Source organism: Grampus griseus, assembly GCF_964374135.1.
Source record: "Grampus griseus genome assembly, chromosome: Y".
Lineage (NCBI taxonomy): Eukaryota > Metazoa > Chordata > Mammalia > Artiodactyla > Delphinidae > Grampus > Grampus griseus.
This window is the reverse complement of record NC_139016.1, coordinates 12,067,670-12,091,971: the sequence shown is the minus strand read 5'-3', so window position 1 is coordinate 12,091,971 and position 24,302 is coordinate 12,067,670. Positions and strand designations below refer to the sequence as shown.

The following is a 24,302-nucleotide window of genomic DNA, read 5'->3' as shown; positions in this document are numbered from 1 at the left end:
GGTTTAATTTGTTGTTCATTTTCTAGTTTCCTGATAATGAACTTTAAATAACTGTTCAGCTTTTCTTTCACTTTTTCCATTTTCTAAAACACGCAATTTATATTATAAATTTTTGCTAAACCATATCCTGTAACTTTTTTTTTTTTTTTTTGCGGTAAGGGGGCCTCTCACAGTTGTGGCCTCTCCCGTTGCGGAGCACAGGCTCCGGACGCGCAGGCTCAGCAGCCATGGCTCATGGGCCCAGCCGCTCCGCGGCATGTGGGATCTTCCCAGACTGGGGCACGAACCCGTGTCCCCTGCATCGGCAGGCGGACTCTCAACTACTGCGCCACCAGGGAAACCCTGTATCCCATAACTTTTGATATGTTTATGGTTAGTGTTACTCAGTTAACATTTTAAAATTTGCATGGTAATCTTTCTTTGTAAGGATTCTTTATAAACACCATGCTTCGTTTTCAAGCAGTTAGAGATTTTCTGTTTAACTTTCTGTCATTGGTTTGTAGCTTAATTCCTCTGTTATTAGAGAATCTATTCTCAGTGATGCCACACTTAGGAACTTTTTGAGGGTTGGTATGTTACTCAACATAGGGTTAATTTCACTTCTGCTTGGCAAAAATACTATATATTATGTATGCTGTAGCATTCATTATGCATGTCAGTTGTTTCCAGTTTTCTCAGTATTCATTGCATATGTTTTATATAACCTTGTTTTATTTTGTTTTAAATCTGCTGGTTTTATTACTCGTTGAGAATTCTGTTGATCTCCACCTGGGATTGTGGACTTGCCCATTCCACTTTTATATGCTATATTAATTTTAGCTAGACATATTTTGAACCAGTAAGATGCATTCACATTGAAAATAGTGATTTTGCGGGGAGGGGGTGTTGGACTCATTAATCTTTACGTGCACACCTCTTATGTGTGTAGAGATCTCTTTAATTAATTTTATAAATTTATTTATATATTTTATATTTGGCTGCATAGGGTCTTTGTTGTGGTTCTTGGACTTCTCATTGTGGTGGCTTCTCCTGTTGAGGAGCATGGGCTCTAGGTGTGCAGGCTTCAGTAGCTGTGGCTTGTGAGCTCTAGAGCGCAGACTCAATAGTTGTGGCACATGGGCTCAGTAGTTGTGGCTCATGGGCTCTAGAGCTCAGGCTCAGTAGTTGTGGCGCATGGGCTTAGTTGCTCTGCAGCATGTGGGATCTTCCCAGGCCAAGGCTCGAACCCGTGTCCCTTGCATTGGCAGACGAATTCTTAACCACTACGCCAACAAGGAAGTCCTAGAGATCTCTTTAATCTCTAGTAACTCTTCCTACCTCAAAGCCGAACTCTCACATATTAGTATAGGTGCACCACTTTGCAGGGAGGGTGGAAAGTTATTGTTATGAAGGATATCTCATCCTTTTCTTTTTTAAACACCATTTGTTATTTTTACGGTCGTCTTTCATTAATTCCCCTGGGTACTACTGTTTTAAGTTATTCTCTTTTGTACTTTTTACTTGTGTTTAATGGGATTTTAGGTTTAGAGCAGACTTGAGCAGAAAGTATAGAGTACTTGCCTATAGTACCCTCACACCCTGCACCACAACCATCCTTGTTAAAATCAATGAATCTATATTGACAGATCATTATCACTCAAACTCTATAGTTTACATTATGGTTCACTTGCATGTTATCTTCTGGGAGGATTACAGTATTGTGTTTTACATTTAGGTTTCTGATCCACTTTGAGTTTTCATCGTGAAGGGTGTATCGTCTTGTTTCTGAATTCATTACTTTGCTTGTGGATATCCAGTTGTTACAACATTATTTATTGTAAGGATGTCTTTTCACCATTGTTATTGTCTTTGTTCCTTTGTCAAAGATCAGTTGACTGTTGGTATGGGTCTATTTCTATATGTTTCTTCATTCCTTGAACTTTATATTTGTTTTTAGTATGTAAACTTTTAGACAGTTTTCAGCAAATGCAACATCAAGTTGAATTTCCTTTTTTTTTTCAGTATGCGGGCCTCTCACTGTTGGTGAAGAAGGAAAAAGAAATTCGTGCTAGGTTTGCAGTTCCACCTCTAACTGCAAAAGTTATAGCCACAGTGCATGATAAATGCTTAGTTTAGATGGAAAAGGCATTACATTTGTACAAGGTCTTTTTTTGTTTGTTTGTTTGTTTGTTTTGAGGTACTCGGGGCCTCTCACTGTTGTGGCCTCTCCCGTTGCGGAGTACAGGCTCCAGACACTCAGGCTCAGCAGCCATGGCTCACGGACCTAATCGCTCCGCGGCATGTGGGATCTTCCCGGATTGGGGCACAAACCCGCGTCCCCTGCATCGGCAGGCGGACTCTCAACCACTGTGCCACCACGGAAGGCCAAATTTTGCTTTTGATCCACTCAATCTTTGTCTTTTAATTAGTGTATTTAGACTACTGATGCTTAAAGTGATTATTGAAATAATTGGATTAATACCTTCTGTATTTGTTAACTGTTTTCTGTTCATTGCTCTTGTCCTTTGTTCCTGGTTTTGTGTGCCACTTTCCTTCCACCTTTTGTGGTTTTAATTGAGCATTTTATGATTCTCATTCCTCTCCTTTTTTTAGCATATCAGTCATAATTTTTTTTCCTTTATAGTGGTTACCTTAGTGTTTGCAGTATACGTTTCTAACTAATCTGCACATTCACTTTCAAATAACACGATAACAGTTATATGGGTAGTTTTAAGTTCCTTATAATAAATTATTCATAACTCCTCCCTCTGGTTCTTTATATCACTGCCATTATTTATTTCATTCACCCCAAATCTATTATCCTTAAATATATTGTTGCTTACATTATTTTGGACACATTATGAGTTCACATAAGAACTAAGATAACGAAAGTATTTATTTTGTCTTCACTTACTCCTTTTCTAATGCTTTTCCTTTCTTTATGTTGAACTGAGTTTCTGACCCATATTACTTTTTTTCTCTTTGAAAAACCTAAAATTTCGTGCAAGGCAGAACTACTGACTATAAATCCCCTTAAATTTTGTCTTAAAGATTCCTCCTTCACTTTGAAGTGTGTTAGTTTCCAGGACAGAGATTTCTAGATGGGTGGTTGTTTTCTCTTAACTCTTTGTTTTTTAATTTTTATTGGAGTATAGTTGATTTACAATGTTGTGTTAGTTTCTGCTGTACAGCAAAGTGAATCAGTTATAAATATCCATGTATCCATTCTTTTATAGATTCCTTTCTTTATAGGTCATTACAGAGTATTAAGTAGAATTCCCTGTGCTATACAGTAGTTCCTTATTAGTCACCTATTTTATATAGTGCTGTGTATATGTCAATTCCAATCTCCCAGTTAATCCCTCCCCCTCTTACCCCCTTAACTCTTGAAATATTGTGGGGTTATTTTTCCTTCATGGCTTCTGAGGAAAAGTCTGCTGTAACTTTTTTTAAATAATTTTTTTGATATGGACCATTTTTAAAGTCTTTATTGAATTTGATACAGTATTGGTTCTGTTTTATGGTTTGTTTTTTTAGAGGCATGTGGGAGCTTATTTAGCTCCCTAACTAGGGATTGAACCTATGCCCCCTGCATAGAAAGGTGAAGTCTTTTTTTTTTTTTCTCTTTTTTCAGTACGCAGGCCACTCACTGTTGTGGCCTCTTCCATTGCGGAGCACAGGCTCCGGATGCACAGGCTCAACGGCCATGGCTCATGGGCCCAGCCGCTCCACGGCATGTGGGATCCTCCTGGACCAGGGCACGAACCCATGTCCCCTGCATTGGCAGGCGGACTGTCAACCACTGTGCCACCAGGGAAGCCCGGAAGGTGAAGTCTTAACCACTGGACCACCAGGGAAGTCCCAGCCTGCTGTAACTTTTATCCTTGCTCATTTATAGGAAAGATTCCCCAGCCCCCCAACTAATGACTTCTTTCAAGATTTTTCTTTACCATTTACTTTTTGCAGTTTGAATATGATATGCCTAGGTGCTTTTCTTTCTTTCTTTTTCAAACATTTATCCTGCTTGTTTTTCTCTGAGGTTTTTGGATCTGTACTTTGGTATAAGACATTAATTTGGGGAAAATTCTCAGTCATTGTTTCAAATATTTCTTTTTTTTTTTTTCTCTCTTTCTGCATTCTGGAATTCCAAGTATGCACATGTTACACCTTTTGTAGTAGTCCTTCAGTTTGTTCCTCTTTTTTCTTTTCTTTTTTCTCTTTGCTTTCCAGTGTTGGAAGTTTCTCTGGACATATGTTTAACCTTAGAGATTCTTTCCTCAGCTGTGTCTAGTCTACTAAGGAGCCCATCACAGGCATTCTAAATTATTGTTACACCATTTTTGATCGCTTGCATTTCCTTCTGGTTCTTTATTAGAATGTCATCTCTCTGCTTACATTACCCATATCTTCTTTAATGTTTACATTTTCCATTAGTGTCCTTGGCACATTAGCTGTAGTTAAAGTTTTGATCTGATAATTCCATCATCCCTCCCGTATTTGAGTCTGATGCCTGCTTTGTCTCTTCAAGCTATGTTGATTATCTTTTAGTATGCCTTGTAATTTTTTGTTGAAATCTGTACATACTATATTGGATGGTAGTAAGGAGGGACAGGATTACTGGAGAGGGCTAGTATTGGGTGTTTCTCTTTTCCCCTCGTGGAAGGCTATATAGCAGGCTAGAATTTGCTGTTTTCCTTATTTCGGGTTGGTTAGGTTCTGATAAAAACCTAGGCGATTAGGCTCTGGAAAAGTTTTTCCTGAGGATAGGCGCTATTAAGAACAGAATGCTTGGGGACATATTTCAGAATGGCTACTTTGTACCACCTCCTCCTCCTTCAAACACAAGGGAATTTTTCTCTGATCTTCACTGTGATAACTTGATAGAACTTCTGGAAGTAAAACTCAGAAAAGTGTGGGGGTTTCCTTAAGTTTAGACCCCCCTGGAGTTTTTAAACTCTCAGACTTTCCATACTCCGCTTCCAGCAGTTAATGAATTAACAGTTTAGGTTTTCTTATCCCAGTACAGTAGTATCCCTCCCCTGCACCTTATCCCCAAGGAATACATTCCGAGACCCACAGTGGATGCTTGAAATTTCAGGTGGCACCGAACCCTGTATATATAGTATGCTTTTTCCTAACCATTGATACCTATGATAAAGTTTAATTTGTAAATTATGCACAGTAAGAGGTGTACAATTTTATTAATAATAAGATAGACAATTGTTGGGGACTTCCCTGGCTGTCCAGTGGTTAAGACTCTGACCTCCCTGTACAGGGGGCACAAGTTTGATCCCTGGTTGGAGAACTAATATCCCTCATGCCACATGGCAGCCTAAAATAAATAATTAATTAAATAAAATAGAAAAATTGCAGTAATAACATACTATAATAAAAATCATGTGAATGTGGTCTCTCAAAACACCTTGTACAGGCTTCCCTGGTGGTGCAGTGGTCGAGAGTCCGCCTGCCGATGCAGGGGACACGGATTCGTGCCCCGATCCGGGAAGATCCCATATGCCGTGGAGCGGCTAGGCCCGTGAGCCATGGCTGCTGAGCCTGCGCGTGTGGAGCCTGTACTCCGCAACGGGAGAGGCCACAACAGTGAGAGGCCCAAGTACCGCAAAAAAAAAAAAACCAAAAAACAAACAAAAAAACACCTTGTACAAATGTAATGCCTTTTCCATCTAAACTAAGCATTTATCATGCACTGTGTCTATACCTTTTGCAGTTAGAGGTGGAACTGCAAACCTAGCATGAATTTCTCTTTCCTTCTTCACAGTTTCACAGGTAGAAAATTCATTCTTACCATAGGTGTTAGTAGCCTTATATGATTTTTTTTCTTCCCTTGTTAATTCAAGAACTTTCAGCTTTTCACCTTAAGAACTTTACAGCTTTTTTTTGGCATTTCTGAATTGCCAGAATCACTATGCTTGTGCTTGGTGGTGATAATTAAGTAAAATAAGGGTTTCTTGTAAGAACACAAGCACTGCATTACGAGGACAATCTGATAGCCAGGTGATAACCAAAGTGATAATATTCTTGTCCAGTGCAGAACCAGTTGGGCAGGAGCAGGATGCCTTGAGATTTCATCAAGTTACTCAGGGCCCACAATTTGAAAACTTGTGAAGTGTTTATTTCTTGAATTTTCCATTCCATAGATTTAAACCACAGTTGACTGTGGGTAACTGAAACTGCAGAAAGCAAAACTGCAGCTAAGAGAGGGATTACTGGTCTGGTTTCCATGGAGGTTTCTGCTTGTGGTTTTCTGCTCTGGTAATTTTTGATTCTTTGTGTCCCCCCCAACTCTATTTTGATTTTGTGTGCAGCAGTTTTCCCCTTTGACCTTAATTATCTGCTCAATGTGAGAAGAGTTGTTGATTTTCATTTTATTCATCTCTTATTTTTTAAATATTCCCTTACTGGTTCTTTTTGAAGTATAGTTAATTTACAGTGTTGTGTTAGTTTCAAGTGTACTGCAATATTATTTAGCTCTTTTAATTGTTAGTAAGGAGTGACAGCTTACAGGCTCCTTACATATTGGACTGGAAACCAGCAGTCTCTTCCTATACTTTTACTTTCTTCTTTTTTGTGTACTTGTATTTAAGTATCTATATTTTATGTAGCCTATGGCTAAGTTGTTTTTTTTTTTTTTTTGTAACTTAAAACAACACCCCTTTTCTCACAGTTTTGGTGAGTGAAGAATTTGAGAGTGGATTAGCTGACTGGCTCTGCCTCAGTATCTTTTTTTATGGTTGTGGTCAGCATGTCACCTTGGATTATAGTTTTCTGGAGATTTGACTGGGTTTGGGGACTTCATTTCCACAGTGGCTCACTCAGATGACTTTTGGTGGGGATCTCAGTTCCTTACCACATGGGCCTCTGTACCTGTGCACATTGCCTTCAAGACACTGTTACAAGTGTCTTCAGGACATGGTACTTAACTTTTTCCGGAAAGATAGCTCTAAGAGAGTCACCAGAAGTTATGGTGACTTCTGTAATGTAGCCTCAAAAGTTACTCTTTTCCACACTTTGCATAAAGATTTGTAATTACGGAGGTTCAGTACAACTATATTGTATTATCAGTAAACATTACAGAAACTGATGTTCTCTAATTTTAATCTGGTTAATTCATGTAGTACAGTGTAGCTATGAATTAACTTTTGTAAGGTTCTTAATTATGTGGAAGAATACTCATAGGTTGACAGGAAAAGATACCAGTGTGATTTCCATTTTGTCAAATATTTACAGATATATATTGACAATAAAAAATTTATATTTTCACATAACCTGTGTTGGCATCTGAATTGCTAAATATTGTACATGTTATAAAAATTTAAATCTATAATATTTAATTTTAAGGCCTCATCACCTGATTCCTTCAATGAGAATTCCCCACCAGCTCGTCCAGATGAACAAGGTCAAGGTGATGCTCCACCACAGCATGAAGATGAGGAACCTGCATTTCCACATACTGACCTGGCAAAGTTGGATGACATGATCAACCGGTAAGTTCGTTGTTTTGGGCGGGGTTTATTGGTTGGTTGTGTGTTTTTGTTTTGTTTCATTTTGGGTTTGCTGTTTTTGTTTTATTTTATTGTAGTATGATTGATTTACAATGTTGTGTTAATTTCTTCTGTACATCAGAGTGGCTCAGTTATACACATATATATTCTTTGTCATCTTTTCCATTGTGGTTTGTCACAGGATTTTTTTAAAAATTAATTATTTGGTTGTGTTGGGTCTTCACTGCTGCACACGGGCTTTCTCTAGTTGCATTGTGTGGGGGCTACTCTTCGTTGTGCTGCACAGGCTTCTCATTGCAGTGGCTTCTCTTGTTGCGGAGCTCAGGCTTTAGGCACGCAGGCTTCACTAGTTGTGGCACATGGGCTCAGTAAGTTGTGGCTTGTGGGCTCTAGAGCACAGGCTCAGTAGTTGTGGCGCACGGGCTTAGTTGCTCTGCAGCATGTAGGATCTTCCTGGACCAGGGATCAAACCCGTGTCCCGTGCATTGGCAGGCGGATTCCTAACCACTGCGCCACCAGGGAAGTCCCTGTCACTGGATATTGAATATAAGTCCCTGTGCTATACAGTAGGACCTTGTTGTTTAGCCATCCTATGTATTATGGTTTGCATCTGCTAATCCCAAACTCCCAGTCCTTCCCTCTTCTAACCTTAGGGTTAGTTTTAATTTTTTTTTTTTTAATGGAGGCAATAAACTAAAAAAATCTATCAGCATTGCAGCTGGTAGTAAATGAGAAAAAGTGGACTTCAATGTCACAGTCATCTTACTGTCCTTTTTTTAAAATATATATTTAAATTTACTTATTTATGGGTGCATTGGGTCTTCGTTGCTGCATGTGAGCTCTCTCTAGTTGCAGTGAGCGGGGGCTACTCTTTGTTGTGTGCAGTGCGAGGGCTTCTCATTGTGGTGGCTTTTCTTGTTGCGGAGCACAGGCTCTAGGTGTGTGGGCTTCAGTAATTGTGGCTCGCGGGCTCTAGAGTGCAGGCTCAGTAGTTGTGGCTCACGGGCTTACTTGCTCCGCGCTATGTGGGATCTTCCCAGAACAGGGATTGAACCCATGTCCACCATGCATTGGCAGGTGGATTCTTAACCATTGCATGACCAGGGAAGTCCCTTACTGTCTTCTTAATAGCCTTCACATTTTAGTCATTACCAAATACTTTATAACTCATTGTTCCTAATGCAGGCATTTGTATGGAGTTTTTTGGTTTTTGTTTTTTTCTGGTACACGGGCCTCTGTTGTGGCCTCTCCCATTGTGGAGCATAGACTCCGGACGTGCAGGCTCAGTGGCCGTGGCTCATGGGCCCAGCTGCTCCGCGGCATGTGGGATCTTCCCGGACCGGGGCACAGGCCGTGTCCCCTGTATCAGCAGGCAGACTCTCAATCACTGCGCCACCTGGGAAGCCCTGTGTATGGAGTTTTTAAAATTGAAAGACAATGATGATAAGGATAAAGCTGTTAAAATATGATGATATGTGATGTTACTTGGTATGTTTCTTACCTAGAACTATATGTGGATATTTCCTTTTGAGTGTTTATGCAGTTCGTTTCTCCATGGTATACTGACTACTAGAGTTGCTAAGTGACTTTTGTTATTTCTACGATGTCCATTTTCTATAGGAGTCCACTTTTTCTCATTATTACCAGTTGCCATGCTGATAAAGTAGTGCTTTTCTAGTTTATTACTTCCAGTTTTTTACGGATCAACGACAGGGTCCTACTGTATAGCACATTACTGTAAGAGATTGTATTATTGTTTACTTTGTCTGATGCTTGTTATTATTACTAGAGTGTACTTCTAATTAGAACCAGAGGACTGAGTTATAGTAAATCCTTAGTGGCAGGGAACTAAAAAAGATGCTTTTCTGTAACTAAAAGTAACCCAAAAAGGTAGTATCAATTTATGTCTAACAGATGATTTGTAATAAGAAATCTTTATCAAAATAAGAATATTTGGGAATTTGCTATAATTCAGGAAAGGGTTTTAAGGGATAGATAGAAGTAAGTTCTTTAGGGGAAGTAGTGGGTTGGTAGTGGATATATTCCTAAATGACTGAGCTTTTTTGATATTGGGGAAAATACTAATTGGATATGGTGGTATCTGTATCATTGCTTTGATGTTGAAGTATACTTATTGTATAAAAGCTTGGAGACCATATGAGTCCCATAATCTTCAGGAGAAGTTGATAGATCGTCCTGTGAAGGTGAATTGAGAAACCAGCCATTTGTCTTCTCATTTCTTTTGTCTGTTGTGAAGAAGACAAAAGAAAAGGGTTGTCATACTTGTTTTTTTCTCACTAATAAACCTGAACCTCAAAAGAACACTTTTCCTACTAACCCTAACAACAGGTATACACTTAATAATTATTTTTAGTTTTAGTGGTCTGTGAAAGTTATTAAAGGAATTCTCCCTTAATGCTATGTCTGTAGTTTTAGTACTTTAAAAAATTGTGTGTGTAAATACAGTAGCACCAAGCAAGTAATTTGCCAATCTCTTTTTTAAATTTTATGATGAATACATAATATAGTCAGGGTTTCTTCACTTTTTCATAGTAAAAGCAATTACAGTAGGTAAGTTATTTATGGTATTTCATTTGTGCTCAAAGAATGCAGCATTTTAAAACTCTATGATAATTTTTAGGCCTCGATGGGTGGTTCCAGTTTTGCCGAAAGGGGAATTAGAAGTGCTTTTAGAAGCTGCTATTGATCTTAGTAAAAAAGGTGAGTTTATATTTTACTGTACTTTTTATTATGTATGCTATTATATATTTTTTCACATTAAAAAAAATTAATTTATTTATTTTTTGCTGCGTTGGGTCTTTGTTGCTGTGCGTAGGCTTTTCTCTAGTTGTGGCAAGAGGAGGTGCATGGGCTTCAGTAGTTGGTGGCTCACGGGCTCTAGAGCGCAGGCTCAGTATTTGTGGCACATGGGCTTAGTTGCTCCGCAGCATGTGGGATCTTCCCGGACCAGGCTCGAACCCATGTCCCATGCATTGGAAGGCGGATTCTCAACCACCGTGCCACCAGCGAAGGCCCCACATTGTTTTTGAAGGCTTTGTTTTTTTCAATTATAAAATCCTAGACTACACTATATCGCTAAACTTTCTAGTAGGGCTTATGTATATTAAACTTAGAGCAGAATGTTCATAGAAACCTTAAGACAGCCTTTAAGGACCTCTGAGTCCTTTAAAATGTAATGCAGAATTTTATATGACTATTCATGTTTCTTAGAACAGGATCTGTTGTTTTATGTTTTGAAAGAAGTTGTTACTCAAAAGTCAAAAACATTTTTTAGAATGTAATAGATTTAAAAAATCTGTTATGTGAAAGAGTACACATTATAGCATATTTTACAGTTTATAAACTGTAAAACATTATAGAATATTTTACAGTTTAAAAACACTGTGTGGCCATATGACTTCAGATATTTTTGTAGTTTTTTTTTGGTACCTAAACCATTTATATTTGAGAAATATGTTAATTTGCAAAATAATTCAGTAAAAAATATTTTAACTCAGCCATTTGAATCACTTACTAAAAAGCCAGTGAATCAAATGACATGCTAATGGAAGCCCCATCTGTTATTGTCTTTGTAATAAGCTGTCAAGATTGTATGTTTGACATTTTTTTAAACACAAAGGTTTTTTCTGAGAAAGATAGAAAGTCTTGGGAAATAAGGGTGTTTTGTGTGTGTGTGTGTGTGTGTGTGTGTGTGTGTGTGTGTGTGTGTGTGTGTGTGTGTGTGTGTGTTTTAAAGCAATTAACAAAATCTGTTACCAGATGTAAAAGTTTTGTGTTGCAACACACCATTTTTCAATGACTTTCTTCTACTAATAGGTGCACTTGAATTCTTGTAGCAAATGACTAATTTTGTTGTATATTGTACTTGATTAAGGCCTTAAAGGCCAAAACAAAGGGCAGTAGCATTATATTTTCTGGTTCATCCAATGAGGAGTTGAAATGGGCTATCCACAGATGTATTTACTGAGTGTAATGTCATTAGGCAAATTTTTAACATCTGTGATGCCTTGGGAAATCTGTCTGACTCCATGGCAAGGGTAATAATTTTATTTAACTTATAGAGACCTAACATTTAAAGAATGTTTCATGATTTTTTTTTTTTTTGCGGTACGCGGTCCTCTCACTGTTGTGGCCTCTCCTGTTGCGGAGCACAGGCTCCGGATGCACAGGCTCAGCGGCCATCGCTCACGGGCCCAGCCGCTCCGTGGCATGTGGGATCTTCCCGGACTGGGGCACGAACCCGTGTCCCCTGCATCGGCAGGTGGACTCTCAACCACTGCGCCACCAGGGAAGCCCTCATGATTTTTTAAAAAAAATCTTACAGACATAATCTAGTGTCCTATGAAAATATCTTACCAGATAAAAAATATTTCTCAACACTCAAAAAAATTTTATTGTGGTTAGTTTGGGTTGTATTTATTTATTTATTGAAGGGTTCATGTACTAGACATGTTTTAGGTCCTGACAATATGTGATGAACAAAAACTGAAAATGCTACTTAGTTTAATAGCATTGCCATTCAGTGGATGTATATCATTTTCAGGGGCTTTTCTCCACTTTTTTCTGGGGTCATGGTTACTGTATGAAGCAAAGTTTACATTTTTATGGAAGATCCTGGGTTTAACTGACATACCAATAAGTATATAATCGAAAGCACAGTATACTTTATTGTACTAATTTAGTTTCTGAGTTAAGACGAGTTACAAGTTGTCTTTTTGGATGAAGGGACATGAGTCTGCTCTATTAAATCACACAAAAGTAAAAAGAAAATTCTTAGATGCCAAGAAGTGAGAGAACTAATTAGAAAGACAGGATTCATCTTTTAAATTTTTTTTCAAGTAAATTTATTTGTTTACATATTTTATTGTTTTTTGGCTTCGTTGGGTCTTTGTTGTTCCACGTGGGCCCTCTCTAGTTGCAGCGAGCGGGGGCTCCTTTCTTTGTGGTGCACGGGCTTCTCATTGTGGCAGCTTCTTTTGTTGCGGAGCACAGGCTGTAGGTGAATGAGCTTCAGTAGTGGTGGCTCGGGGCTCTAGAACGCAGGCTCAGTAGGTGCGGTGCACGGGCTTAGTTGCTTCGTGGCATGCGGGATCTTCCCGGGCCATGGCTCGAACCCGTGTTCCCTGCATTGACAGGTGGATTGTTAACCACTGCGCCACCAGGGAAGCCCCTCATCTTTTAAATTTGATGATAAATAATTTACAGGCAAATGAAGTTTTTAAGTCACTGTTTAAAAGTTTGAACTGTTACTTTCAGTGAGTAAAAAGAAATGGTTTGTATTCCCTGTCTACCCAGTAATTGTCTTTGTTTTAAAGTCTAGTTTAAAAGTCTAATTTCAGAGCATTTTCATCGCATTCATTAATTTGATGTAATTTTATACAACTCAGTGTTACTGAAGTTTATTGAGTATAGTATTTCATTTTTCTGAGTTACATGTTTTCAGTGTACATAAGTTACCATTTAACCTCTCTTGGTAATGCCCTGCCTTGTTTCAAAAGCTACAGTACTATTTTTTAGTTGGAAACCATAATAGTTCAAAACAGTTTAATGATATAACTGGCCAGAGAACTTTTTACTTTGTGTCAGGTTTAATTTTTTCACCTTTTCTTAGGTCTCGATGTTAAAAGTGAAGCATGCCAACGTTTTTTCAGAGATGGGCTAACAATATCTTTCACTAAAATCCTTATGGATGAGGCAGTGAGTGGCTGGAAGTTTGAAATTCATGTGAGTCTTATAATTTATTTTGGAGACTCAGGTTTACATGGTGATCCCTGTGGGTTTGTCTGGAAAACATTACTGTGAATAATGTATCAACTCTGCTGATGTATTTGATTCAGTTAAAGGTCTTTTAGAATGAGCTTGACATTTTGAGTTATGAAACCTTTGCTTCATCTCTCACCTGGAACCCCAGGTCCCTGTGACCTTATGTAAGATACCATATTTCATCAAATGTATTGGGTTGGCCAAATAGTTTGTTCAGGTTTTTCTATAAGATGTGATGGAAAAACCCAAACAAACCTTTGGCGAATCCAATATGTGTTGTTGATTGGTAGAGTCCCCCTGATTTATTTACCAGTAAGAAAGATAAATACCCCAGATGGGGAATATAATAGGAGACTCCCAGTATAGATGGCTACCAAAGGGTGTGTACAATTCCATTGAAAATGTAGCTGGTAATTAAACTCATCATGTAGAAATGATATCTTGCAAGATACCTTGCACAATTTAACCTTGGCAGTGAGTAGAGAGAAAGAAAATCATCCCTAGGAATTTAAAAAACTAGTATGCCCACAAGTTTGTGGTATGAATTCGAACTCAGTTTTAATAGCAGAAGTCAAACAGAATTTAAAGTAGTCTAAGATTGGTTGTATCTTCAAGTGACTGCATCAGGAAACACAAGTACTCTAAGGTAACACCTTCAGTCTAGGACAAAATTAATTCAAGCTACCATTAATTCTAAGATACCCTCATATTCCAGAGATTTTGAAAGTGAAAAAGTCTGCATCTTAATAGAAGCATTGAAGCACTATAATTATTCCAAACCTCTGGTTATTTATAAAATGGAATTACTCAAAAGTTATGAAGTAAACATATACTTTTTTTGTGAATTTCAACCTAGAAAGTATAACTTAGACATTTCCCACAAATACTTGTGGCTTATTATATAAATCCTTACATTTTCTGATTTGATGTGAATTTTTAGCTGTAGAAATAGACATTTTGGGAAGGATCTGTGAGTTTTGAATTGAGGCTTAGATTACACATCTTTGGGTCTTTGTTAATTTACATGACTTAAAATGTTTAAGTCATGGATTTTGGAATTACTGCCTCTAGAGTAGAAACTCCAAAAAAAGAAAATGGTAATTTGCATGTTCCTATGCACATAGAGCAGAAATAGACAACCTCTGGTGCCTACTTCATTTGTAACCCTTCTCAAATATCTTTTGAAATTGGGTGCAATACTATTATGAAGTAAGTATAAATTTATTTTACTGATATATCAGTTTGATCTCAGTATTTGTTAAATGATCATATGTATAGAAAAATGTTGTGAGATCATTATTAACAAGATTTTAATGTTTCATTGTTTGAAATTGCAATGTTTTCTCTTACTGAATCAACTTCTCCACCCCCAATATAAACAGAGGTGCATTATTAACAATACCCATCGCCTAGTGGAACTTTGTGTGGCCAAGTTGTCCCAAGACTGGTTTCCACTTCTAGAACTTCTCGCCATGGCCTTAAATCCTCATTGCAAATTCCATATCTACAACGGTACACGTCCATGTGAATCAGTTTCCACAAGTGCTCAATTGCCTGAAGATGAGTTATTTGCTCGTTCCTCAGATCCTCGATCACCAAAAGTGTGTTGGTTTGTTATTTTCAAAATTAAATATTAAAATTGTTTTATCATAAAACTGTAGAGTCATTAACCTCCTTTTAACTTAATGATCAGCACATAACCTTGTTACATGCTGCTTCTTGGGGCCTTCACAGTTGTCTTATATTCCTCAGTCAGTAGTTTGCCGCAAAGTCTTGTGTATCTGTAGTTCTTTCTGTGGTTTTCTTGAACTGTCCCTGCTCCTTTCTGTCGCTTTCCCTATCCTGAGTTCCAAGCTCCTTTTGTTTGTCTGATCTGCAAGGTAGGCAATAGAAACAAATTTCTCAGGCAGCCCACAGTTTATTAATGTTGCAAATTCAGTCCTCTCTGCCCTTTCCAGTTTATGTAAAAGGATTAAAGATTAGACCATTGCTTCCCTTAAACTATGTTGCTTTGGGGAAGGAGTAGGCATTTGTCAGTAAAAACACAATGAAATTGCCTAACTTTTGAATGTGACTTCTTCTTGATTGAGCATTTGCTTGGTTGCTCTAAAATGTGGACTGATTTTCAGAGCTCCTATAAAGTTATTTAACAAGACCAATGCTTTCAAGCTTCCTATTCGGAAGTCTTCCTACTGTCAGTCTCTATATTAACCCTTTAAAAAAGGGTTATGGTAGGAAATAAAATGGGAGGAAAATGCTATAGTGCATTTATTCAGGAAAAAAACTTGATTTACAGGAGGCTCGTAATAGGTTACTATCAAAGCTAGAATTGAGATATACCAATGTAGTCTTCAGTTAGCATTTTACATGTGCTTTGAATACTTTTTTTCTGTTTGTAATTATTTTCTGTTTGTAGAAATTATTTCTGCCTCAGATTGTTAGTTAAAAGGCCTCTGTTCCTAATCTTTGTTTCTGTTAATACTTTTTCCCGTAAAATTTGGCTTTTTAAAAGATAAGATTTAAAGGTCTTTCTTGTGCACTTATGCTTACAATATGATTTTTATGTTTACATAATGTTTAAACTCATTTACATCTTTCTATAGCTGTGTTTTTAGCTACGAAAACTTAATTTCTGTTCACCAGACATATGGGATGTGAACAAATACCAGCCATGCCACTAGGAACTACTTCGTAAATTAAACCTATGCTGCCTCTGGCTCAAGCAATACAGAGAACAGAATACAATAGGAAAAGTTCTAAGTCTCCATAAATATTTCTGTGACCATTTAATACAAATATTTTGTATTCTTTTAAAACACAGCTTTACATAATTATTTTATTGAATTTCTTATTTCAAACAAAGGTATTTCAAATAGTAGCTTTTTCCATTCTTAAAGGAAAAAATTAACTCATCGACTCTATTGCAGGGTTGGCTCGTGGATCTCATCAATAAATTTGGCACATTAAATGGGTTCCAGATTTTGCATGATCGTTTTACTAATGGATCAGCATTAAACGTTCAAATAATTGCAGCCCTTATTAAGTAAGTTAATTTTTAAAATTAATATTCATTGTACTGTAGAGATTTATTTTATGGCCTTGAAAATAATTGAATTTCAGTTTTCTATTCTGTTAATTTTTTTTAAGTGTTGAAGTTAGTTTGGGAGTTAAGTCTTGGTAAAAATACTGGATATCACAAAAGTATTGCTTTTTCCTTATTTCAGACCATTTGGACAATGCTACGAGTTTCTCAGTCAACATACAGTGAAAAAGTACTTTATTCCAATTATAGAAATAGTTCCACAATTTTTAGAAAACTTAACTGATGAAGAACTGAAAAAAGAAGCAAAGAATGAAACCAAAAATGATGCCCTTTCAATGATTATTAAATCTCTGAAGAATTTAGCTTCAAGGATTCCAGGACAAGAAGAAACTGTAAAAAATTTAGAAATTTTTAGACTGAAAATGATACTCAGGTAAGAGATTTCCTTCTGTAAATAATTACTTGCTTGGTTTCTTGTAGTGATACTCAATCCAAATTTTTCTTACAGATTATTGCAGATTTCTTCTTTTAATGGAAAGATGAATGCACTGAATGAAATTAATAAGGTGATATCTAGTGTATCATACTATACTCATCGACATGGTCATCCTGAGGAGGAAGAGTGGCTGACAGCTGAGCGAATGGCAGTAAGCCTCTTTGCTTCTTTTAGGAATAAGAATCTGCTTAACGAAAACTAGTACCGGTTAATGTTAGAACAAAATCTAACCTGATATTAGGAGATTGACTTAATTGTGAGCTATTAAATACTAAAACTTCCTTTATAACAGTAATTACAAATGATTGGTTATTTGGAAGTGATAGGCTAACGTATTGTGTCTTTGGTAAATTTATCATTATTAAATGTGGGTAGGTGTTCATGATGTAGTTAGTTTGGTGGTTTGGATAAATGAAGTGGATAGAGGTGATCTTTAGAGGGGGTCCGTGCTGGAATCTAGTGAATGAATTGGTGTGGTGATAAATTTGCAAATTCAGTTTAGAAGTTTTAAAATGGAGATTATACTTAAAGGAATAAAATCTTTACAGGTAATGTCATGAGTTTAATAACTTCATTTTTAGAACACCTGTATCTATATCATTTTGACATTGATGTATGATAGATATTTTTGTATATTTTAGTATTGGAATGAATAGCATACAGTAAGTTATAGTAATAAGTTATTCAGTAATAATTTTTGAATGTATATTCTGTGCCAGCACTGGGGTTTATCTGTGAAGAATAATCTCTACCTTAAAGGAGTCTTCAGTTTAGTAGTATAAATGATCAAACTGTGATAAAAGGTTCTTTGAGGACATATGGTTGATACTGAGAAGTATTACAACCTAGAGCCAGGTTCAGATTCAGTGTTGGGAGTCAGCTCTCCTGTCTCCCATTTGCCTGCTTTGTGGAATGTTGAGGAGTGATTGCTCAAAATATTGTCCACTAGTCTTAAATTGTTCTCAGTCTTTTGACAGATGAAGAAAATGTAAATTTGTAAATTTAAATTTACATTGTAAATGTAGATTTACAATCTAAAGCTGATTGTAAATATAACATTGATTGCTCTCCACAGATAGTTTGAGAAGTGTTTTCTGTAGCATATTTAAGGGAACATTTCTGTATATGAAAAAGTAGATTCCATGCATTTATTTATTGTACTATATAATGATTTTACATTAAAACAACAATAAGCCCATTACATTAGTGGGTTATACTTTGTAAATTTATCACATCTGTGGGAGCATTTGTGTTTAAAACTGGATCCTATATAATTATTGTAATGTTATGCATTAAAACAACATGTAAACACATTATGTTAGTATGTTATAATTTGTGAACATAAATGTGATTTGGGTTTTTGAATTCCTATTAATGTTATTTAGAAGTCTGAACGATGTTTTTAATTCAATGATTTTTGCAGTTTTGCTGAGATATATGCTGACACAATAGCACTGTATAAGTTTAATGTGTACAGCATAATGACTTGTCTTGCATGTGTTGTCAAATGATTATCAGAAGTTTAGTTGACATCCATTGTCTAATAGATTTAAGAAAGTTTTTTTCCTTGTGATGAGATGGAAATCTAATGTCTTAGCTTTCAAATAAACTTTACAGTAGTGCTAACTCTAGTCATCATCATTGTTGTCCTTCCCATCCCTAGTAGTTACTTATCTAATGACTGGAAGTTCGTATATTTTGATCACTTTCATCCAATTCGCCCTCCCTGTTTTGCTTTTTAAAAAACTTTTCTAACTTACTGCTTTGAAACAAAATTTTCGTATTATATTTAGGAATGGATACAGCAGAACAATATATTATCCATAGTCTTGCGAGATAGTCTTCATCAACCTCAGTATGTAGAGAAGCTAGAGAAAATTCTTCGTTTTGTGATTAAAGAAAAAGCTCTTACATTACAAGATCTTGATAATATCTGGGCAGCACAGGTAAGGAATTTAAAATGCCATTTTAATTTTATAAGCAAGATACTAAAAATTAAGTATCTTGTGGTAGTCATTGTGTAATGGTATGTGAGTTTCTTGATCTAAACAGAAATCCTGCCAAGAATACTTTTAAAATAAAAAACAAGTTTCCCCCATCATGACACCCTTTGCTGAAGGGTGTAAATTATAAGTTTTATATATATATATATATATATATATATATATAAAAAATATATGGATTTATAACAATTATATCTTTTTTCTCTGAGATTTGTAACAATTATAAATTGCATTTTTTTTCTATGAAATATGTAAAGAAACACATGTTACAAAAGTGGTATTACTATATTACAAAAACTTATGATTAAGGCCTTCCCTGGTGGTTCAGTGGTAAAGAATCTACCTTACAATGCAGGGGATGCAGGTATGATCCCTGGTTAGGGAACAAAGATCCCACATGCTGCGGGGCAGCTAAGCCTGCATGCTCAACTACTGAGCTCCCACACCTCAACTGGAGAGCCCGCGTGCTGCAAACTACAGAGCCCACGTGCTTGAGAACCCACATGCCACGACTACAGAGCCCACATGCCCTGGAGCCTGCGTGCCACAACTAGACAAGATAAAACCTTCATGCCACAACTAGAGAGAAGCCCGCGCACTGCAACGAAAGATCCTGCATGTCTCAACGAAGATCCTGTGTGCCTCAACTAAGACCCGACACAGCCAAAAATAAAATAATTTTTTTTTTAAAAACCTTACAATTATTACAGAACATTTAAACTTTTCATGAGGATAAGTAACATTTTGGTTTCAGAACTATTAATGTATAATTTAATTACCTTAAATGGCAGATGTTCTTCATGGGTCAGTTGGGAAGTAACATAAGTTCTGACTTACAAAGCTTTTTTTTTTTAAAGAGAAACCAACAAAATGCTCATTTGCTGTCATTGAGCACTTAAGCTTTCAGTGTGGAAACAATCCACCATTTTGCCTTATTTTCTCTAAATTTTATTTTTAAAATTCTGTAATAAACTTTCATATGAATTTCTGAAGAGCATTACCACTTATATTAAGAATTAAATATCAAATGAGTACAAACAGCAGCTCTAAACCATTTAAAGTATTAGGAATTTTGTTTATAACCACATTAAGCAGGTAGGAATATTGTACTAATTAATAGAGGTTGATACAGTACAGCTTATTTCCTGTTTTTATTCAAATTTAAGTATAATATGACTTTTTGTTTTTATTTTTGTCCTAAATAAATATTATTTATTATTATTTTTTTCAACAGGCAGGGAAACATGAAGCCATTGTGAAGAATGTACATGACCTTCTGGCAAAGTTGGCCTGGGATTTTTCTCCTGAACAGCTTGATCATCTTTTCGATTGCTTTAAGGTAGTAGCTCAAATAGTAAAGCAGTACCATTTCACTTTCAGTAGATTCAGTTAATTAGATATCTTTTGTGTTGGCCAAAATACTTAGTAACACATTTCATTAAAGAAATAAGAATTCTTAGAAATTCTTAGAAATAAGAATTGGTTGTTATATATTCCAGTCAGAATGCAACAGTTTTTATTATATTAATAATTTTCTTCACAAATACAGAATCAACTATTTTTCTTTCAGTTAGTTTCCTCTGCCAATTTTTGATTTTGCTGTAGGTTAAGATAAATTGTAGAAATGCGGGGAAATGTTATCTGTTATAGTGGAAAGTGAGACATGATAACAGATGTGGAGACAAGACACTAAAACACAGTGGTTCCTTGGGCTAATGCACACAGGCAAATAGAAACGAGATTTAGCAGGAAGTTCAAGACTCTAATGTCATATCTGCCTTGGTATATTTGGGCACTTGAAAAGTTTCTCTGTAGTTGTTAAGGTTGATTGGAGAATTTGTGAATCAAGAGCTTAAAATCATATGTCATTGTTCATGAGTGATTATTCCAGTAACCACAGGACTTAGAATCACAAGATTTCTTATTTATAATAACTATTGTATTGCTGATAGCAAGTTAAGTTGGTACAGCCACTTGAGAAAACAGTTTGGCATTATCTCTTAAAATGAAGGTTTTTCATAAACAAGACCAAAAGGCAACCCTTAGAATGGGAGAAAATATTTGCAAATGAAGCAGCTGACAAAGGATTCATCTCCAAAATTTACAAGCAGCTCATGCAGCTCAATAACAAAAAAAAACCCAATCCAAAAATGGGCAGAAGACCTAAACAGACATTTCTCCAAAGAAGATATACAGATTGCCAACAAACACATGAAAGAATGCTCAGCATCTAATTAATCATTAGAGAAATGCAGATCAAAACTACAATGAGATACCATCTCACACCAGTCAGAATGGCCATCAAAAAAATCTACAAACAGTGGCGCAGTGGTTGAGAGTCCGCCTGCCGATGCAGGGGACACAGGTTTGTGCCCTGTTCTGGGAAGATCCCACATGCCGCGGAGCGGCTTGGCCCGTGAGCCATGGCTGCTGAGCCTGCGCGTCCAGAGCCTGTGCTCCGCAACAGGAGAGGCCACAACAGTGAGAGGCCCGCGTACCGCAAAAAAAAAAAAATCTAGAAATAATAAATGCTGGAGAGGGTGTGGAGAAAAGGGAACACTCTTGCACTGTTGGTGGCAATGTAAATTGATACAGCCACTATGGAGAACAGTATGGAGGTTCCTTAAAAAACTACACATAGAGCTACCATACAACCCAGCAGTCCCACTACTGGGCATGGACCCTGAGAAAACCATAATTTGAAAAGAGTCATGTACCAAAATGTTCATTGCAGCTCTGTTTACAATAGCCAGGACATGGAAGCAGCCTAAGTATCCATCAACAGATGAATGGATAAAGAAGATGTGGCACATATATACAATGGAATATTACTCAGCCATAAAAAGAAATGAAATTGAGTTATTTGTAGTGAGGTGGCTAGACGTAAAGTCTGTCATACAGAGTGAAGTTCAGAAAGAGGAAAAACGGATACTGTATGCTAACACATATATATGGAATCTAAGGAAAAAAAAAAGTCATGAAGAACCTAGGGGTGAGACGGGAATAAAGACACAGACCTACTAGAGAATGGACTTGAGGATGGGGAGGGGGAAGGGTAAGCTGTGGCAAAGTGAGGGAGTGGCACGGACATATATACACTATCAAACGTAAAATAGACAGCTAGTGGGAAGCAGCTGCATAGCACAGGGAGATCAGCTTGGTGCTTTGTGACCACCTAGAGGGGTGGGAGGGAGGGAGACGCAAGAGGGAAGAGATATGGGAAAATATGTATATGTATAACTGATTCACTTTGTTATAAAGCATAAACTAACACACCATTGTAAAGCAATCATAGTCCAGTAAAGATGTTAAAAAAAAGTGAAGGTTTTTGTGTCCTATGACACAACTATTGTATTTCTGAATGAATACTTCGAGAAACTCATCATGTGTGTGACAGGATACATGTTCAGCAGTGTCTTTAGCAGAATTATTTGTATTAGCCCCAACTGGAAGAACTCAAATGTCTATGAATAGTAAAAGGATAAGTAAAGTGTGATCTAATCCAGCAGTCTCCATTTTGGCACCAGGGACTGGTTTTGTGGAAGACAGTTTTTCCACGGGGGAGGGGGAATGGTTCAGTTGGTAATGTGAGCTATGGGGAGCGGTAGATGAAGCTTCAATCACTTGCCTGTCGCTCACCTCCTGTTGTGCAGCCTGGCTTGGGACCCCTGGTCTAATCTAATAGTGGAATGCTACATGACAGTGAAATTAATGCATTAGAACAACTGATCAAATGGGTGAATCTGCTAATATGGTGAATTTTTAAAATTTACTTAAACTTCTTTAAAAATTTTAATTAATTTATGGCTGTGTTGGGTCTTCGTTGCTGCAGTGTGGGCTTTCTCTAGTTGCGGTGAGCAAGGGCTACTCTTTGTTGTGATACACAGGCTTCTCATTGCAGTGGCTTCTCTTGTTGCGGAGCACGGGCTTTAGGCGCCTGGGCTTCAGTAGTTGTGACACACGAGCTCTAGAGCGCAGGCTCAGTAGTTGTGGTGCACGGGCTAGTTCCTCTGCGGCATTTGAGATCTTCCTGGACCAGGACTCAAACCCATGTCCCATGCGTTGGCAGGTGGATTCTTAACCACTGCGCCAACAGGGAAGTCCATGATGAATTCTTTTGTACATACTATTTTAAATCCATTAAAGTATATCACAATTGGACAAGAAAATCAATATTGAGAAGTTGTGGATACTCTAAAACTTAATTTAACAGAAAACTTCTGAAATGGTGATATATCAACAATACTAGCCATAATGGCAGAAGAATGGAATGGTGTCAGTTTCTCTTTTTAATTCAAAGATTCTCAAATGGTCTAACTATAATTGTAATAAAAATTCCATTATTTGTGCATTGTCCCTTTGGCTCATCAGATGTCTGTTATTCAATAAGAAGCACTATTTTGTGAGGGGCTGGTAAAGTGATGTTTTGTATAGTGTATTTCGTTGTGTCTTGAAAGATCTTACTAAAGGTGCCTTAAAGGAAGAATGGAGTATAGGTCGGCTAACGGTTCTTTATAGTTTGTAACTAAATGATCCTGACTTATCCTCAATTACCTTTGGTTATGTTATTGCTCAAACACTAGTCTCTACTTATTTGAGTTCTTAGTAGTCTTTGTCTTCCAGTGTTTGTACTAATTTAGTCCTTTGACAGTGGAGTTGTCACTTTTTTCACAGTCTCATGAGTTTGAAATTCTTTCTCATTGTGGTGGTCTTCATGTTCTTAGTCATTAATGAGATTGAAAATGTTTTTACATTTTTTTAAACTGATTTTATCTCCTTTTTGGTGAATTGTATACTCATATTTCTCCTGTTTACTTTTCCTGTTTGTTTCCTTATTTCATTGATTCCTAAGGTTTTTTTGTATCTCTGTTGCTCACTCCTTGTCCATGTTTTTAAAGTATTTCTCATAGTTTTATTAGCGTTTTTCTGAATCAGTATCCAAACATATTATGAACTGTACGATTGGCTCGTATGTCTGTTTTTCTTATTTTAGCCATCCTAGTGGAGTTGAAGTAGTATCTCATTGTGGTTTTGATTTTGTATTTGCTTAATGGCTAATGATGTTAAGTATCTTCTTACATGTTTATTGGCCATTTGTGTTTTGTGTATCATCTTTGAAGAAATTCCCACTGATACGTACTCATTTGCCTCTTTTTTTTTTTTTGCCGTACGCGGGCCTCTCACCGCTGTGGCCTCTCCTGTTGCGGAGCACAGGCTCTGGACGCGCAGGCTCAGCGGCCATGGCCCACGGGCCCAGCTGCTCCGCGGCATGTGGGATCCTCCCGGACGGGGGCACGAACCCGCGTCCCCTGCATCGGCAGACGGACTCCCAACCACTGCGCCACCAGGGAAGCCCTGCCTCTATTTTTGATTTATAAGAATTCCCTATACAATGTGTACACAAGTCTGTTAGTATTATTTGCAAATATTTTCTCCTCTCTGATGGTTTGTCACTCTCTTGGTGTCCTTTTTGT

General features: G+C 37.1%; 1 protein-coding gene across 4 annotated transcripts in view; it reads left to right on the top strand.

The window, feature by feature from the left end:
• The window catches only part of LOC309817740 (ubiquitin carboxyl-terminal hydrolase 9X-like), a 145,741-nt gene that overhangs the window by 20,953 nt on the left and 100,486 nt on the right, over nucleotides 1-24,302 (top strand). For all 4 annotated transcript variants that reach the window (XM_082647016.1, XM_082647018.1, XM_082647017.1 and 1 more), the window contains exons 3-11: nucleotides 7,339-7,484; nucleotides 10,144-10,223; nucleotides 13,135-13,247; nucleotides 14,669-14,887; nucleotides 16,214-16,329; nucleotides 16,511-16,762; nucleotides 16,838-16,976; nucleotides 18,619-18,771; nucleotides 20,063-20,167. In XM_082647016.1, the coding sequence (XP_082503142.1) occupies nucleotides 7,339-7,484; nucleotides 10,144-10,223; nucleotides 13,135-13,247; nucleotides 14,669-14,887; nucleotides 16,214-16,329; nucleotides 16,511-16,762; nucleotides 16,838-16,976; nucleotides 18,619-18,771; nucleotides 20,063-20,167 (1,323 nt within the window). The remainder of the gene's footprint in view (nucleotides 1-7,338; nucleotides 7,485-10,143; nucleotides 10,224-13,134; nucleotides 13,248-14,668; nucleotides 14,888-16,213; nucleotides 16,330-16,510; nucleotides 16,763-16,837; nucleotides 16,977-18,618; nucleotides 18,772-20,062; nucleotides 20,168-24,302) is intronic.